The 16308-nt window shown below is 41.1% G+C and overlaps 2 protein-coding genes across 4 annotated transcripts in view; both read right to left on the bottom strand.

Annotated features, from left to right (window-relative positions):
• LOC103713858 (SUN domain-containing protein 2-like) lies at positions 1-13329 on the bottom strand. 3 transcript variants are annotated; one of them, XM_039123014.3, is made up of 4 exons: positions 12989-13265; positions 11308-12461; positions 3317-3665; positions 1-3220 (listed from the first exon to the last, which is right to left on the bottom strand). In XM_039123014.3, the coding sequence occupies exons 2-3, from the start codon at positions 12418-12420 to the stop codon at positions 3363-3365; spliced, it is 1416 nt and encodes a 471-aa protein (XP_038978942.3). In that variant the 5' UTR covers positions 12421-12461; positions 12989-13265; the 3' UTR covers positions 1-3220; positions 3317-3362. The 3 variants fall into 3 exon arrangements, with proteins under 3 accessions (XP_038978942.3, XP_008799124.3, XP_008799126.3); XM_008800902.6 differs by having other exon boundaries at positions 1-3665; positions 12989-13329; XM_008800904.6 differs by having other exon boundaries at positions 1-3665; positions 13025-13265.
• Positions 12829-16308, bottom strand: part of LOC149768232 (uncharacterized) — a 31508-nt gene continuing 28028 nt past the window's right edge. The window contains exon 3 of the mRNA XM_089927793.1: positions 12829-12862. Coding sequence (XP_089783919.1) covers positions 12829-12862 — 34 coding nt within the window. The remainder of the gene's footprint in view (positions 12863-16308) is intronic.

Here is a 16308-nt window from a genome sequence, read left to right on the forward strand (position 1 = left end):
TTTATGAATATAAAGCCACCTTAATGGTGGGGGGTTTGGCATAGACCCCTACCAGTTTATTAATTTCAATCAAAATGGTACATGAAGGGAGGTTTGGACCTTGGTCTGACCTCTAGATTCTAGAATACAATAAGAAACTAAGAAAGGGCCGAGGTTTGGACCTTGGTCTGACCTCCAGAATACAATAAAAATGTACAATTATAAAAAATTAAGAAATCTTACTAATCATCAGTGATTCAGTGAATCAGTATTCACTCTTCAGTCTTCAGTCTTCAGTCTTCAGTCTTCAGTAGTGTTTGTATCATCATCATCAGAGGATGTTGTATTATGTCCACCTTTATCTTGAAGTCTTGCCTCAGCATCCAGCCAATCCTTGAAGCAGAGAAGCATCTCCACCGTTTCGCCCGTCATCCTACTTCTCTTTTCGTCAAGAACACGCCGACCTGCACTAAAAGCGGATTCCGATGCTACCGTGGACATCGGCACAGCTAAAATATCGCGTGCAATTGCAGACATAACAGGATATTGATTTCTAACACTCTTCCACCAAGATAATACATCTAGATTCTCTATTTGATTTTCATCATATGCAGACTGAAGATCATTTCGTAAATAAAATTCTAGTTCACTACTTAAAGATGAAGAAGATGAAGAGGAACTTGAAGCATGTGTGTGTCTTCTCTGTGCAATGAATGAAAAAATAGATGACGAACGAGAACTACTAGAAGGAGGAATAGAGGTTTGTATTTGTGTTCTAGATCCACGAATTTTTTCATCATATATAGCATAAATATCATAAAGAAGTTGTCTTACCTCATCTTTAGCAGATTCAGCATCTTGATTCATATTTTCAGCGTATGCATCAAGTAAAATTAGCACGCCATTTAATTTAACTCTAGGATCAAATACAGCAGCTAAGTTATGCATAGGACATATCCTGTCCCAATACTCATTCCATTTAGATTCCATTAGGTGAATAATAGGCATTAAAACATCATCATATCTATGTTCTGCAAATTTTTGACTAATTATATATGCTTGTTGTAAAAATGAACATGAAGTAGGGTAATAAATACCAGAAAGAACATTGGTAGCATTATAAAAACTAAGCAAAAAATCTTCCAAAATTTTTCCTTTATTCCAATCAGTTTCAGTCAATGTAAATCCTAATCCACGATCATTAATATATGCACTTAATAAATTTTTATATGGGTATGCATCATGTATCATGCTATATGTGGAGTTCCAACGAGTAATTACATCAAGTTTAAATTTTTTAAAACGTTTACCATGATTTATGCATAATTCCTTAAATTCTTGAAGTCTTGATCTAGAAGCATGAATAAAAGAAACTGCATTTCTAATTTTTGAAATCACATCTTGAATCATGCCCATGCCAGCTTGAACAGAAAGATTTAAGATATGACATGCACATCTAATATGCAGTAAATTTCCATCTAATATGGGATGCAATGAGTCTCTTAATAATACAACAGCAGAATTATTATTAGATGCATTATCAAAAGTAATAGACATAATTTTATCATTAATATTATATGAACATGCAGTTTGATAAATTATATTTGAAATTTGTTGCCCAGAATGTGGAAAATCAAAAGCACGAAAAGCAAGAATACGTTTATTTAATTGCCAATCATTATCAATATAATGAGCAGTAATGGCAATAAAAGAATTACTACCTACAGATGCTGACCAAATATCAGAAGTTAATGAAATTTTTACATTTAAAGTAGAAAGTGTTTCAATTAAATTTTGTTTCATTGCTAAAAAATTGGTCATAGCTACTCTTCTAAATGTACGCCTACTAGTTCTTTTGTAAGCAGGTTGTAGGTTTAATTGAACATATTCTTCAAAATTAAAAGATTCACATAAACTAAAAGGTAATTCATCCTTAACTATCCATTTTACAAGTGCTTTTCTTTGATTTTCATGATTATATGCAAAATTACCTACAAGTAATCCCCCTTGTATATTAAGGCTACTTTGAGTTTGAGCATGAGAATCATGCATCCTATGACTCTCTTGATGTCTTTTTAAATGCCCTGTTCCCCCACTACTACTACAACTATAAAGTTTGGCACATTTTTTACATTTAGCTTTCCAGACTCCCTCAACCATAACTCTATCAAATTCATTCCATACAGTACTAGTCCTCTTACGAGAAGAGGTTTGACCTTCACTCGGTTCACCAGTTCTAGAGGAACTAGGAACAGGGGGTTGGGGATTAGTTTCTTCCCCCTCAGAAACAGGAATGCCAAACTGACTTTCCTCAAAAGATGACATATCTATGATTAATTCAAAAAATAAAAACTAACCGCAAGGAGGAATTGAGTAGAGGGTCGGAGGGCAGAGGCAGCGCCGAGATTTCGAGCTTCCTCTTGTGCTCTCAACAGAAGCGACCTTCTCTTCTCAACAGGAACCTCCTCTTGTGTAGCACTTGAACAAACTAAAAATTAAATTGCTAGAAGAGCACTTTAGAAGAGAGAAATAATAGCAGTAGAGAAGGAGAGAATGAGAGGTTTGGTGTGGTGAGAATGAGGGAGGAATGAGCTATTTATAGAAGCCCAAAAAAATTTTTTCCCAAAATACCCCTCAATTCAGCCGTTATAGGACTGTTGGGAGGGGCAAAACCGTCTTTTTTCCGAAAATAGCCGTTGGAAACGGCTATTTTCTTCCCCCCTCTCCAGACGGGCCGTGCCAGGCACGGCCCGTCTGGAGCCGTTACGGGCCGTGCCAGGCACGGCCCGTTTAGAGACGTTGCGGGCCGTGCCTGGCACGGCCCGTTACCGCCCGTTACGGGCCGTGCCTGGCACGGCCCGTGCCGTGCCGTGCCCGGCTCGGCCCACCAATAGAGGGGCCGGGGGCCGGGCCGGGCTTGCCTTCCGTGCCTCACGGGCCGTGCCAGGCACGGCCCGCTTCATAAGCGGGCCGTACCAGGCACGGCCCGTTTAGAGTTTTGGCCCGGGGGGCCTGGGCCGGGCCGGCCCGGCACGGCCCGTTGCCCAACTCTACCTCCCACTCCCAACCTCTCACTGACCCATTTCTCCCGTTCTTTTAGGGCCCAGAAATACTTGAATTCAGGGGTCAAATGATTACAGAAGGCATCAAGCAATTGAATGATTGTTTAGCTGCTGCTGTTGACTTCCATATTTTAATGCATGCGTTTGAGCATTAATGGCACCATTCAATACCTACCTACCTGCTAAGTGGTACAGAAATCATAAGAACCTGATAATTAAAAGATTTAGCAGAGGAGACGTAAAGAAGAGGAACACGAACAGGAATTAATGCGTACAGAAATCAGGGGTTCGGTGCACAACAAACAAGAGCACTGAAACTCTCTATCGGGCCTGCAGAGCCATAGCTGCTGGGGGGTTGGGCTCGTAGCCGTGCACCCTAAAGCGATAGATGCACGTTAGAGCTGAGCTCCCATGGTTGGAGGCGAAGTCCAGCCGCACCATGTTGACCACACCCATGTCCGCTGTCACAACATTGAAGGTCTGTGCGTTGCTCTTGTCGAGGTCATAAGAGAACTCACTCAGGAGGTACATCTTGGCGTGGCTGAATGGCTCATCGTCAGGGGATTCAAACCATGCAGAGACCCGACAATCCTTGGGGGCACTGGACCTGTCATAAGCCACGCTCTGCACATATCCCAGTAGAGAAATCAGCGCTGGTTTGAAGAATGATTAAAAGGTTGACATCTGAACTTTGATAAAATTGAAAGCTTGCAAAAGGTGACAATAAATAATTGCTATAGCCAAAGAAAGAGTTTCAGTACACAATTATGTTACAACACATACTGCCAAATGTGGCGAACGCTAACTGCAGTGATTGACCCACTCCACTTCATGGAAATCAAGAGAGAACTAAAATCATGGAATTAAATACTCTATAAACATGACTTTGAATATAAAATGTCCAAATCCATCATTGAGCGCACGAGCCAGCGAGCAAGCAAGAGAGAGGGAGAGAGAGAGCATTCAAAATAGAACTACTACAAGAGCTGAAGCTACGGAAAATGGAAACCTGTTTTATAGATCAACCTCAGACTTTAGACTTCAAGCAGAAGATTTATGTAAATTAACCATTATAGATTGAGCTTCGAAGAAGCTGTCAAATGAGGTTTCCATGTATTTTTTGCCTCTCCATATTTCTCCTAAATAAAGGACCAAAAATTCACCTTCAAAAAGAAATAATCAAGTTCTAAAATATATCAGGCAAGCATCATAAGATTAGTAGAAGATAAAAGGTAAACTTCCTAGTTAAAGGCACCAAAATAGAGCAAAGAGCTTAATAAATTTATTAAGATTTGGTTCTATATTCATAAGATTCTATCAGATACCATTTAAAACGTAACCCATATATATCAATACCATTCCAATTCTGGAATGGGTCTTAAGCCAATAACTTGAGAAGATGTTTTCCAACGAAGAAGATTTTAAGATCATGATATAAGGATTATGAATATAAGTTATGTTCCTCTCATAATCATGGATATGCATTTAATCCATACACACTACCAAACTTGTTCAAATATCGAGCGGCCCACCCAGCTCGCCCGAACCGAGAGCATTTCAAGGCTTAGGGTTGGTTTTTAAGCCCGATGGGCTGAACCAAGCCTGAATTTGAGCCCGCCCATTAAATGATCTAGGCTCAGGTTTACATCGATGCAGCCTGAGCCCGGTTAATATATATTATATATAGATGTAATATATCTATTATTATGTATAGATAATATATATCTATTATTATATTACATATCAGCAAGAGTGTTTCATCTTCTCTCATCTCGTCTTCTCTAAAACGAACGGGTGGTGATCGAGCCTGTGGCGGGTGGCACAGTTCGTCGGCAGATGATGTAAGAGCCATCAATGCTAGTGCGAGAGGCAGCAGTCGAGCAGCTAGAGGAGCAACAAAGTGACATATGGCTGGTGGTTTTGATCTTCCACCACACTATTCACACCCCTCCTCTCTCTTAGAAACCCTAGCTCTCTCTCCCTCTCTCCCCCCTGGTTGGCCGGCGATGCCGCCCCATGCTGTGAAGGTCGCTACCAAGAGGCAAGCGAAGTCCATGGCAGTCTCGAATCCCTTGCCGAGCGTCATCGAGGACGAGGTGATTCCGATGCCAGAGGCCCCACCTCCCTCCGCCAAGAATAATCCAGAGGTGGAGGCATCCACCGTAGAGGGCGGAGGAGTCAGATCTCGCATGGCCAGAAGAGCATGAGGAAAGGAGGGATCAGGGTTGCTATCAAAGGGGAAAGAAGTGATTGGGCTATTGATTTGTATGGATTATGGAGCTAGTTGGGTGTTATATGGCTGGTGAGCTTTTTTAAAAAAAGCCCAAGGCTTGGTCTGAAGCCTGAAGCTATCGAGCTTGGGCCTGGCTAATTCTGGTCATTCCTAGGGCTGAGCCCAGCCCAAAGCCAGCTCGACTCACCCAATAAGGAGGTCTACACACTACGGAAGTGTAGTATAGACCCGACCCAGCCCAGTCTTCCAAACCCATCAGTTGGATTGAGGTCCAATATAACTTGGACATGTGATAGCTATCAAGTGTTCGAGTGTGCAAAAAAAGCCGACGTGGAAATCTTCTAAAAATCAAACATTCGGAAATCTTCTAAAAATCAGACATGCAAACACATCTGTATCTTATATTTATAGTTGAAAATATGTATCATGAGCATCTAATGAATAATGAGCTAGACTCATGCTTGTTAAGTTCATAAAATTTGGTAAGTAATTGCTAATGGTTATGTCAGACATGATAACTTTCTTATAGAAGTATAGAAGAACAGACATAATGATAATGCCATCATGATTTGATTGTATTTAGGGTCAAGGGAGTGTCATGAAGTGTCCAAAGGGACAACATGTCTAAAAACTGAAAATCAGGACTGTCCAGGTAACACACTTGAGTCTAAATTATAACCTGTTTCAAAAACCAGGTTCATCCAAGTTACTTTTCCTACCTGACCCCTGTTCTAGTCAGGTCTATAATGGGTCAAATATTAGATAATCTGACCCAGCTGGATTCAGTCCAGTCCACTCAACCCAAAAACCCTTGATTGTCAAATCTTTAAGCCCTTTATCACTCACGTCGCTGCAATAATAGGCTTGTGAGTTGGGTACCAAGGATATTTATTTGTAGGTCGAAGGCTCAACGAATTGCATACCTACACCCTTTATTAGTTCTTTTCACTTTTGTTCATGTTATTACAAGTTTTCGCCTGTGTACTCCCAAAACCCCACCCAATTGATTAGCAAGGTCCAGTCTGAAATAGTATGACCCAGAAGGAAACCAGGTCAGGTTTGAGTCATGCTTGACCCAGTGTCAACTCAACCCAATTGCAGGCCTAATAGTGAGTCTATCCAATGAACAGACTCAGTTTAATCAAAAAAAAGGTAATAAAAAACAATGTTTGTAACAAATGGAATACAATGAAGATTCCAACAAATTTTCTAACAAATAAAAGTTACCTTACTTCCTCTAGTAAATCATCTTCATTCAATCATGAGAAAAGAATTTGTATCTTACTTCCTCTAGTAAGTAATCTTCATCCAATCATGAGAAAAGAATCCAAACATTGACAGGAAACTAAATAGAGGGTAATAGAGATCATCTTTCTTCAACCATGACATGTATCAGATAATGGAAAAGGTAAAATAAATAAACAGACCATATCGCTGGTCAAAAGCCAGACGCTACGCCAAATAGCTTGTCAGAGACAACAGGTCAGCTCATTTTATTTGAACAATAAAAACAAGCATAAATACAAGCATATCATAGTTTTCATTTACCTACTAGATTTAAACTCTAGTATGTTGAACTGTTTCTAAATATGCTTTAAGGAATGGTGGTATTAGTCATACCCATTGCTTACTAATGCAATCAAGCCTATAGTCAATTATAAGTTTAAGGGAGTACTAATTTTTCAGGCACTATGTAGCAATTCAAAAAAAATAGAAGGTTCTACAAAGATTTTGTAAGAACCTTCTCTATATTAAGCAAGCAATAAATCATCCTATGAGAGATTGTACTAAGGTTGCAACTGCCATCTACTGATTTACCAGATAACAACTGAACAACAATCAAACAATTAAAGAATGCTATTTCTTATAACACAAACAAAAAACAATTCAAATGGAGCTCTCTCCGATTATTAGTAGTGGATCTATGCTGATAACAAAGGAACAACATAAACCCTTTTCTTCTTCATGTTTTTGAGGAAAAAAACAAGTTTGCAGTTAGCCACTTAACATCATTTTCAGTTTCACCACCCATCAGGTACCAAAACAAAAGAAAGATTTACTACGGACTACAAAAAAACAAAACCAAAAATATTTTGTCTTAGGTGTGGATCACATGGTGGAAACGGAATGGACTTTCAAAGATGTCTGAAAAGTTTGAGGGTATTTTAGTCATTTGAAATGGCAGGCTAATGATGTTGGCTAAGTTGGCAAGCCGGAGGACTACTTTGGAATGATTTGGAAACTTCAAAGGCCACTTTGAAAATTTTTAAAGATGAGAGAGTGTAAGAATCGCCCAAACTTGACAGGTACAAACTATAATTTTCCTTTCTTTAAAAAATATTCTTTATTTACTTTTGGAATTTTTATTATTTTAAATTAATAAATTTTCCTTTCTTTTTTAGCAATTATCTCCCCTTCCTAAATTTAAGAATCTAAATTTCAACTAATTGCCCTTGGGGCTCTCTCCAATCAACCCACTTTGGTAGATCCCCCCGTCCACCTCCCCCCGCCCTCGCTCTCTCTCCATGCATACATGTGTATATACATATACTCACCAAGAGTTCCTTGTCTCTATTCTATTTGTTGTCTGTTCTTTTCTTTAGTTTTGAACTCTTCAATTTATGCTATCTCATTTCATTTTATGAGATATTTTTACATTTTGTCAACTTCTTTCACTTGTTTCATGTTCTATATTTTTCATTTATTTTCTAACCTTTTCTACTTAAAACATTTTATTTTACTTGATTTACTACAATAAACTATTTTATATTTTCAGTTCTTATTCCTCTCCTTAAGTGTTTCTTTGTTTTATATGCTATTTTTCCTATTCATTTTTATTATATTTAGTAACTCTAGTTAACAAATTAAATAATTTGTATGAAAATTTTGTTTATCATTTTTTTTCTCAAACTTGCATTCTAAAAGCTGTTTTGCTTTGGGGGGTGGGCAACCTAACCCCTATAGTACCAAATAAGGATGGATACCAATAGAAAAGCAATTCAATTTAATACATGCAAATGTTCTAAAGTATAAAATATCAGGTGCACAATACACCACAAAGCATGCATGTAATGAGATCTACTAGCAATTGTGCATGTGAAGAACAAAAGCACTACTGGTTGGAGAAAGCTGCTTTTGGTCTCGCCTTTATAATCTATTTCATGCCATATTTTCTCCATGTCAAACTAAAGTTTAATTATGTGAACCATATTCATCACATGTTGACCTAACACTAAACCAAACTTTGTACTAAATCTTTTAATACCTAGATTCTAAGAGCATGTTTTGCAATGCTTAATAGAATTCCCTTTTCATAAAAGCATAAGCTAAGAAATGGATTTTAGGAGAAACTAGCAAAACCAAGCTCAAGCTTATGCTTATGAAAACATGCACATATTTGTTCAGTAACGAGTCCACCCTACAAAAGGACAAGTTGTTATTCTCTCTCCATTTCCATTGAAGGCATTTTTGTTAAGTCCACCTAAATTTGATAATCTCAACATAATCATAGGCAACTTAACCCAATATCTAGATCCCTGATTTGGATGCAAGACCCAAGCCTTAATGTTGATCCATAACTAGTTTGCTTTTAGGTCTAGTAAAATGGATCGGAATCTCTCCAAAAACAACTAGATTTGATACAATTTGACTCGACATTACTCCAAAGTGTAGGTTAAAATAATTAAATGACTTGGCTTCAAGCTCAGGTATTGAACCCAAATACAATAAAGGTTAGTCTGAGGTTAAGTAGCTGCAGACCTGATCAAAGCCGTTTGTGGTGATACTTTCACATATGGCCACAAAAAAGTCATTCTACATTATGTGTTCATCTAATGCCAAGAATCTGAAAAGGTGATTCTCACTTCAAAAGCCTTTTTATGAAAGTGTTTCCTGAAGCAACGCCAAACACAGCCATACGTCAATCAACCACATGTAAGATGCTCTTAATCTGATTCATTACCAAATTCAAGAACTTTTATTCAACTAAAACAGATTTCTTCATATCCAACTTGATGAACCTTGTTGCAAAATTAATTAAGCTGTAAAGTTTTGGATCACCAAGAACCCAAGTCTTTGGATCGCCAGGAGTTCAATTCCTTCTACATAGCAGATCTTTTGATGTTTGTGCGCACAAGGGGGATAACATTCTTGTACCTCTTTATCTTATGTGGCAGAATTTGAAGAAGCTTAGAATTTTTTTTCTTTCATGCATTAATAAAATAGCTTTTGAGATGACAGATCTCAAAGCTGTGGACTCAATTGTTTCTCATTATTTTGCCCTCTACTATCACAGCCTGGTCACCAATGAGATTCTATACTTGAACATCATATCAAGCTCCAAATCTTCCAAGTCCTCCTAACCCTCTGCCCAGGCCAAAGGAGAGAAGAGAAAAATGGAGAAGGATTCACCTTATATTTCACCTTCCAAACAAGTTCCTAAAAGGATAGCTCCCATAACTTTCCCTCCCAATCAACCATGCGGTTCTCAAGCTAGCAAGAACAAATTGCAAACTATACTAGTAAGAAATGCATGTATGAAATACTCATCACAGCAGTTTTCCCTCAAAAACCTCATTGGTGTTCCTCAAATGTCTAAACCTATGACAAGCCCCAAAACATCCATATACTTTAGAAACATATGGCCATGTGTCCCCTCTTATACAACATCATTATTAACAAGATCACAGCTTTGCAAATTTTAATGCCTAGCAGCCATGAGACATGCATAGCCTATACATAGAGTATGTACTATTAATTTTTTGAAGAAATGGCAAAAGTGTTCTAAAAGCCTCCCATAAGCACAATAGATTTGCACCCAAGGTCCGTTATGTCGGTATCATGTACCATACCGGTACTTGGCTGTTATGATACAGTACTAAACCATACCGTACCGACACTCAGCATGCAAATGCATACCGGTTTGGTATTGGTAGAAATTTTTTTAAATTCTTTTTTTGTTTTTCTTTTTCTTTTGCTTTTGAGGATTAATTCAGGTTTATGGATGTTTTAAAGGAAAGAAGAAGAAAAAGGAAGGAAGGAAGGAAAGAAAGAATGAAAGGGAGAAGAAAAGAAAGAAAGGAATGAAAGAAAGAAACAAAAAGAAAAAGAAAAGAACGAAATGAAGGAAAGAAGAAGAAAAGGAAAGGTATGTGCAAATAAAGATACCATATCAAATACATGGATCTCTAATCATAGACAACAAGCCTTCCAGTAATAACTTTTCAGATTGTTTCTTTTGATTGGATTAGTTAACTATGTCATTATGGGGGTGAGGTAGTTTTATGGATCAATTAACATCATTTGGTCAGAGGACTTCCTTAAGGAAGTAGCTTGAGAAATGATTGATCAAGAAATATGACTAAAAGACAATGATTTAGGGAAATGATGTATGAACTAATTAATTATATCTTTACAAATCTGTCATCTTTAGTTTATGAATCACTTAACATCATTTGGTTAGGGAAATAACGATTGGCTTATATTGTTTGCACCCCTCTTAAAAAAAGTTATATTCAATCAAAACTCTAAACCAACAATAGTGTTGGATCTGTTCTATCTAGAATGAAATTATTTTATATTGATTTAAAAGTTTGAAACAAAACTTCATATCATGACCAAAACATTAGTAACAATTTAATACAAATTTTCCAACTGGAGTCATGCCATATTAATTATGGTTGTCAAATTCTGAATTTTCTCCCTCAAAAATTTACCACTTTACATCTCTTAATAACTCACATACAAGACATTTTAAAAATAGTATATCTAGTTATATAACTAACATAGGAGAAATAGTTGAAATCGAAATTATATATGTATATTATATAACTAACGGATGAGAAATGGCCGAAATGGAAACTTTATATATGAAACAGTTAGAAGAAACCAAGTAAAACTTGAGAGCCACATATCTTCAAAAAATAGTTATATGATTAAGTTAGAAAGAAACAAGTAAAAGCTTACGTTCCAAATACCTCAAAATAACTATATAGCCGTATGGAAAAGTGACACACAATTGGAGCAAAAACTTACCTTAGATACATGCTCTAGCGTGACAGCCTCAGGTATGATCCCTGATCTCAGCCTAATCTCAACAAATCCACTGCTTCCCTGCAAGGGAAAACATTGACCAGGCTCACCGAAACTCGGCTCCAGCATTTTGTGAGCATTAGCATGAACAACGTTTTGACCTTTAGGAACAGAAAACCAACCGTTAGCTTTCCCAAAACCGTAGGGCTCTGAATGCCTGACCACCCTGGCTCCACCAGAAGCTAAAGCATAATCAACCCTCCCAAGACCATCAGCTGCATGTTTTTCCATCTCTTTCTTAACAAGATCCCTAGCAAAAACCCTAATTTCGTCCAGATTAACATTGTTATCGCTACCATCTAGCCTTCCAGTGTTCTTCAGCTCACTCCACAAGCTATCAAATTCTTCCCTCGAACGGAGACCCATGCCCTTGAATTCAGTCAAAGACTTGTCTAAACCATCAGTCCTAGCTTCCAACTTCTTCAACTCCTTCTCCAACAGTGCCCCTTTCTCTTCAAGTTGCTTTTTCAGTTCCCTTGCCATGGTATGAATCTCACTTCCAATTTTTCCATCTACAAGATCTACCTGAACCTGCAGCATCTTTGCTGTTTTCTTTAAAGATGCCTCAACTTCAGAAATCCGACCCTCATAATCCAAAGCTACAAAAGGTGAGTTAGTATGGTCTCCAATTCTATCAGTCCATCTCCAAACTGTCTGCCCCAGCCATAATAGAGCTGCTAGAAGCAGGCAATTCTTTGTGAGAATGCTAAGAATGGTTTGCCACTTCAGTTTCATTGGCTTTGGTACAGGCTTCTTACGTCGTGGTGAAATGGAGGAAGCAATCAATCCTTTCTTCAACTGTGGCATGTCTTTTGATATCTCAAGCACAGATTCTCCTCTGATTGTATGGGCCAGATCCTTCCCATTAACAGTAATCTTATCCTCGCTAACCCCATTAGCTCCTCCATCAGCAAGGATATCAGCACTTGATTTCTTCTCCACAACTACCACTGTTCTTCTCCTAGCATTTGGCTTTGAGTTTGAATCCAAGGTCAAAGATGCATTGTTACTGGCAGCAGGATTTGCTGCCATTGCTGCAATGGTGGAAGCAGACATTGTTCTGCTCTGCTAATTCCGAAAATTCTTTGGGAAATAACCTAAAAAATATGACAAAAAGATAACAACGACAACTAAAAATTTCAGTCATAAAGACAGAATATTTCTCATAGTTAAAGAACTAATATTCAACCATGAAACCAAAACATATCCTTTCCTCACAAAAATAAATTCGCGACAAAATAAGTCCTTAAGAAAAGCCTTACTCAATAAACAAACGAAATGTTAAACTATAAAATCCGGAAGCAAGACCAGAAAACTAAAACTTTGGACCAAAATTTGTGTCCAAGAAATCACAGAATCCATGAGCAAAAAAGGGTCGACCAAAACCCACAAAATGAAATGCAGATTTACCACATACGAACTCCCATAGAATCAAAAACAATACCATAAATCGTTGAATCAAACCTAATCTTCCAACAATTCCAGGAACATCAAGTACCTGACAAAGAACACAAGAACCAACTCGAAAACCCAAACAAATTTGACAGAAAAAGCAAACTACCGCCTAAGACAGGAACGATAAAAAAAAAAAAAGAAAACAACATTATAAAGCGGATTTCGAGACCTAGACTTCGAAAAAAGGGCAGAAAAGAGCCAAAACCCGAATCCAGCGCGAGTTCCAAACAGTTCGAAGAAGGGATCGAGCGAAAAGTGGGAAAGAAATGCCGTCGGCGTGCCGGCCGATCGCGCCGTCTGGGCCTCCGCCCACGGTGGCCGAGGACCTCGAGCGCCAAAGCGAGAGGGGTTTTGATTTCTTTTGCGAGAAAAAGGCGAAATGGGGGGCGGAAAAGGAGAGTGGTTTCCCTCTTTTGGGATTTTGAAGTCGGTTTTATTTAGACGACAGGACAGTGTATTTGAGCGTGTAGTCACTGTATATCTTGCATACAGACGTTTGTATCGCGCCGAGTTGCAAAGGAGATCTACAGATCCAGCCCTATTGATGCCGGGGAACCATTGTGATGGCACGAGGCCCGAATTTTTTTTCCTTTAAGTTTAGAAGAATTTTGCATTGAGAAGAAATGTTATGTTTGAGTGATTTTTTTAAACCTATATTAGTTTTTCTGCTATTTATAAAATTTAAAAACAAGTTTTGTTGCACATAATATATCTCTTCTCTTCCCTTGTAACATGGAGAATGAACTTGATATCTAAGATGTTAGAAATAGATTGTCTTATGTGTTGCTGGAAATTGGACCCGGGGGCTACCGCGAAGCCGGGGAAGGAGGAGCTTCGCTGTAGGGACGGTGGTCGGCGGCGCGCCGACTGGTGACGTCCTCCTGGAGGGGTGTAAGTCCTGCAAAAAACCGGTGGCCGGGCTCCCCGGCGCCGGCCCTCCGATGCTTAAGTCAGAGGGGGCAGATATGTGGAGAGAGCAAGGAAGAGAGTATATGGAGAAGACAGTAGGAATATTTGGATAAGATGAAGAAGATGAAGAGGGTGATATCCTCCATTGTGTCTGTGCTGTTTGCTTCTTTTCACCCGGTCCAGGAGGGTTCTGTCCGGGCGGCCCCCCATCCTTTTCCCCCCAGATTTCCTTTTATAGAAGGATTTTTGTTACCTGGGAGGTGACAGGAGGTTTGTCCTCTTTTGTAATAATTGGGCACGATTTGGCCCATTAATGGCGTAGTGGAGAACGGGACCGAATCGGACCGGAATCAGGGAGTTGTCACGGTCGATCGGACCTGTTGGAGTGGTTGAACCGCCGGCTGTGGTGGGCCTGGGGTCCGTGGATGATAAGTGCATTTATTACCGAATGAACCGGCGGTCAGGAAGAGCCATACGCTCTGATGGTTCAGTGATCCGGAGATCGTCTTGGGCCGTGCTCATTAAATGACTGGGTGCATCGGAGACTTGAGGGAGTCTCATGCATTAATGGCAGGTCGTGCCGAATACCTGCAGAGATCTTATGCCTTGATGGCTTGGAGATAGTGGCAGGCTATAGTAGAGTCGCGTGTATAGCCGCCGGACCTTTCGAGAAAGCTTGGCGGGGAGGAGTATTAGTTAAGGCATCGGCTCGGCAAGGGTGCCGAGCCGAGCTGGTCGCCCAGAGGGGCGCCCTGTGGCGGGGTTGCTTCTAGTACTTCTGGTCGACGCCCTTTGGGCGAGCACCTTCTAGCCGAGCGCCTCTATTTGGCGCTGTCTCTGGTCGGCGCTTCCTAGTTCGAGCGCTTCTCTGGTCGGCGTTCTTCTGGTCGGCTCTTTCTAGCCGAGCATCCCTACTTGGGACGTGTTGGTTGGTCCGAGCACCTCTTGGCGCTCCGGTCGGCACTCTTGGGCCGAGCATCTTTTCGGATTGGCGCTCTCTAGCCGAGCACCCCTCTGGTTGGTGCTCTCTGGTCGGCACTCTTTGGCCGAGCACCTTTCTGGTCGGCGCTTTTCGGCCGAGCGCCTCCGTGGTGGTATGACTTGGGGTTTTTCCCCCAACACTACCCCCGACTTCCGAGTTCCAGTTGGCTAACAGCTGGAGCGTGGGAAGTAGCTTCAGTTGAGTCATTACGGATTCCGAAAATCCTAATTTATTGCGTATTTTGAATTATCGAGCGCTTTGAGGTGCCTTTAATAGGCGGCGTCTCTTCTTTTCCGAAAAGTCTCATTATTGGGACACTTTTTGCGAAGCGTCCTCGCGTCGTGGGCTCATGATGGGGCCGCACGATCCGATGGGGCGCTTCGGCGTCCGAAGCGCTAGCCCTAATTAAATGCGTCGTTCTGTCTTTTGGACCGACACGCGTCGCCATCTAAACAGGATACAGCGTTTTTCTCGCTGATCCGGGCCGTTGGGGAGGTCTATTTAAACTCTCCCCTGGCCCTCTGTCCTCTTTCTATTGCCTTCTGCTTCTAGCTTTCTTCCTCTCAGCCTCTCTCAGTCCGAAGTTCTATTCTCCGGCGTTTTCCCCAGGTCGTCCTTCTTTTTTGATTTCTTTTTCTTTTTTGCAATGGGTTCTCTTCCTAGTGAGGTCGAGTCCACCATGAGCATCCTGGAGGTCGAAATGACCGAAGAGTGGTTTTTTCCTCTTCAGGGGTTCCGTTTGGAGCCCGCCAGGCGAAGGGATCGGATAACCGATCCTTCGGTAGGCCGGATTGGAGTGCACCTGGAATCGCTCTGGGCCGGCCTCCGATTTCCTCTTCACGGCTTCGTGAATGAGTTGCTGACGGTATGCCGGTTGGTTTCGGCGCAACTCACTCCGAATGCCTGGAGGACAATGATGGGCTTCCTGTCACTGTGTTTACTGCAGGGGATTCCGACCTCTGTCAACGTTTTCCGGCGACTTTTTATCTTTAAGTCGAATCCGGGAGACGGGGAGTGGCTTTACATCGCCCTTCGGGCGGGTCGGCCACTCTTTCATGGTGCCCCCTCGTCCATTGATGGCTGGAAGGAGAAATTCTTCTTTCTTGGTTCTACACAGTCCTGGGGGTTTGACCCACGGTGGGGACCGGCTCAGCTCAAGTCCATCAACAAACCCCCCAGACTTTCTCCACGTGAGCAGGGGATCCTCGATGCCATCCGCAGCTTCGGGGACGGCATCTTACTGAACGGCCTCATATGTGAGGACGCTTTGGTAAACGTGGGCTTGAGCTCGGCGCGTCCCCATGGTAAGAGTAATTTCAAGGTGTATTTATTTCCTTACTGTTCTAATGTTCTAATCCTTTTTGCCTTTGCAGATATCGCAAAGATGGTGACGAAAAGCGAAGTCCTCTACGCCCGCTTCCAAAAGAGGGCAGCCGAGCTCTCGGGCGAGCCCACCGAGCCGAGGAAGAAGCAGAAGGTCTCGGCGACCCCGGCGACCCCGGCGCCTCCGGCGGCAGCAGTGGCCGAGGCGGGTCCTTCTCGCCCCGCTCACTCCGAGACGGGTCCTTCTCGTCCCGCTCACTCCGAGGCGGGTCCTT

Source organism: Phoenix dactylifera, chromosome 2 (genome assembly GCF_051530095.1).
Source record: "Phoenix dactylifera cultivar Ajwa chromosome 2, Ajwa_hap1_PhDact_Kaust_v1.1, whole genome shotgun sequence".
Lineage (NCBI taxonomy): Eukaryota > Viridiplantae > Streptophyta > Magnoliopsida > Arecales > Arecaceae > Phoenix > Phoenix dactylifera.

Bases quoted from the DNA above. Each gene is read 5' to 3' on its own strand.
- LOC103713858 (XM_008800902.6), bottom strand. From the start codon at position 12,420: ATGTCTGCTTCCACCATTGCAGCAATGGCAGCAAATCCTGCTGCCAGT. The intron at 3,666-11,307 runs GTAAGTTTTTGC...GGATATGTGCAG, and splicing joins CGCTAGAGCATGTATCTAAG to AGCGTGGCTTATGACAGGTC.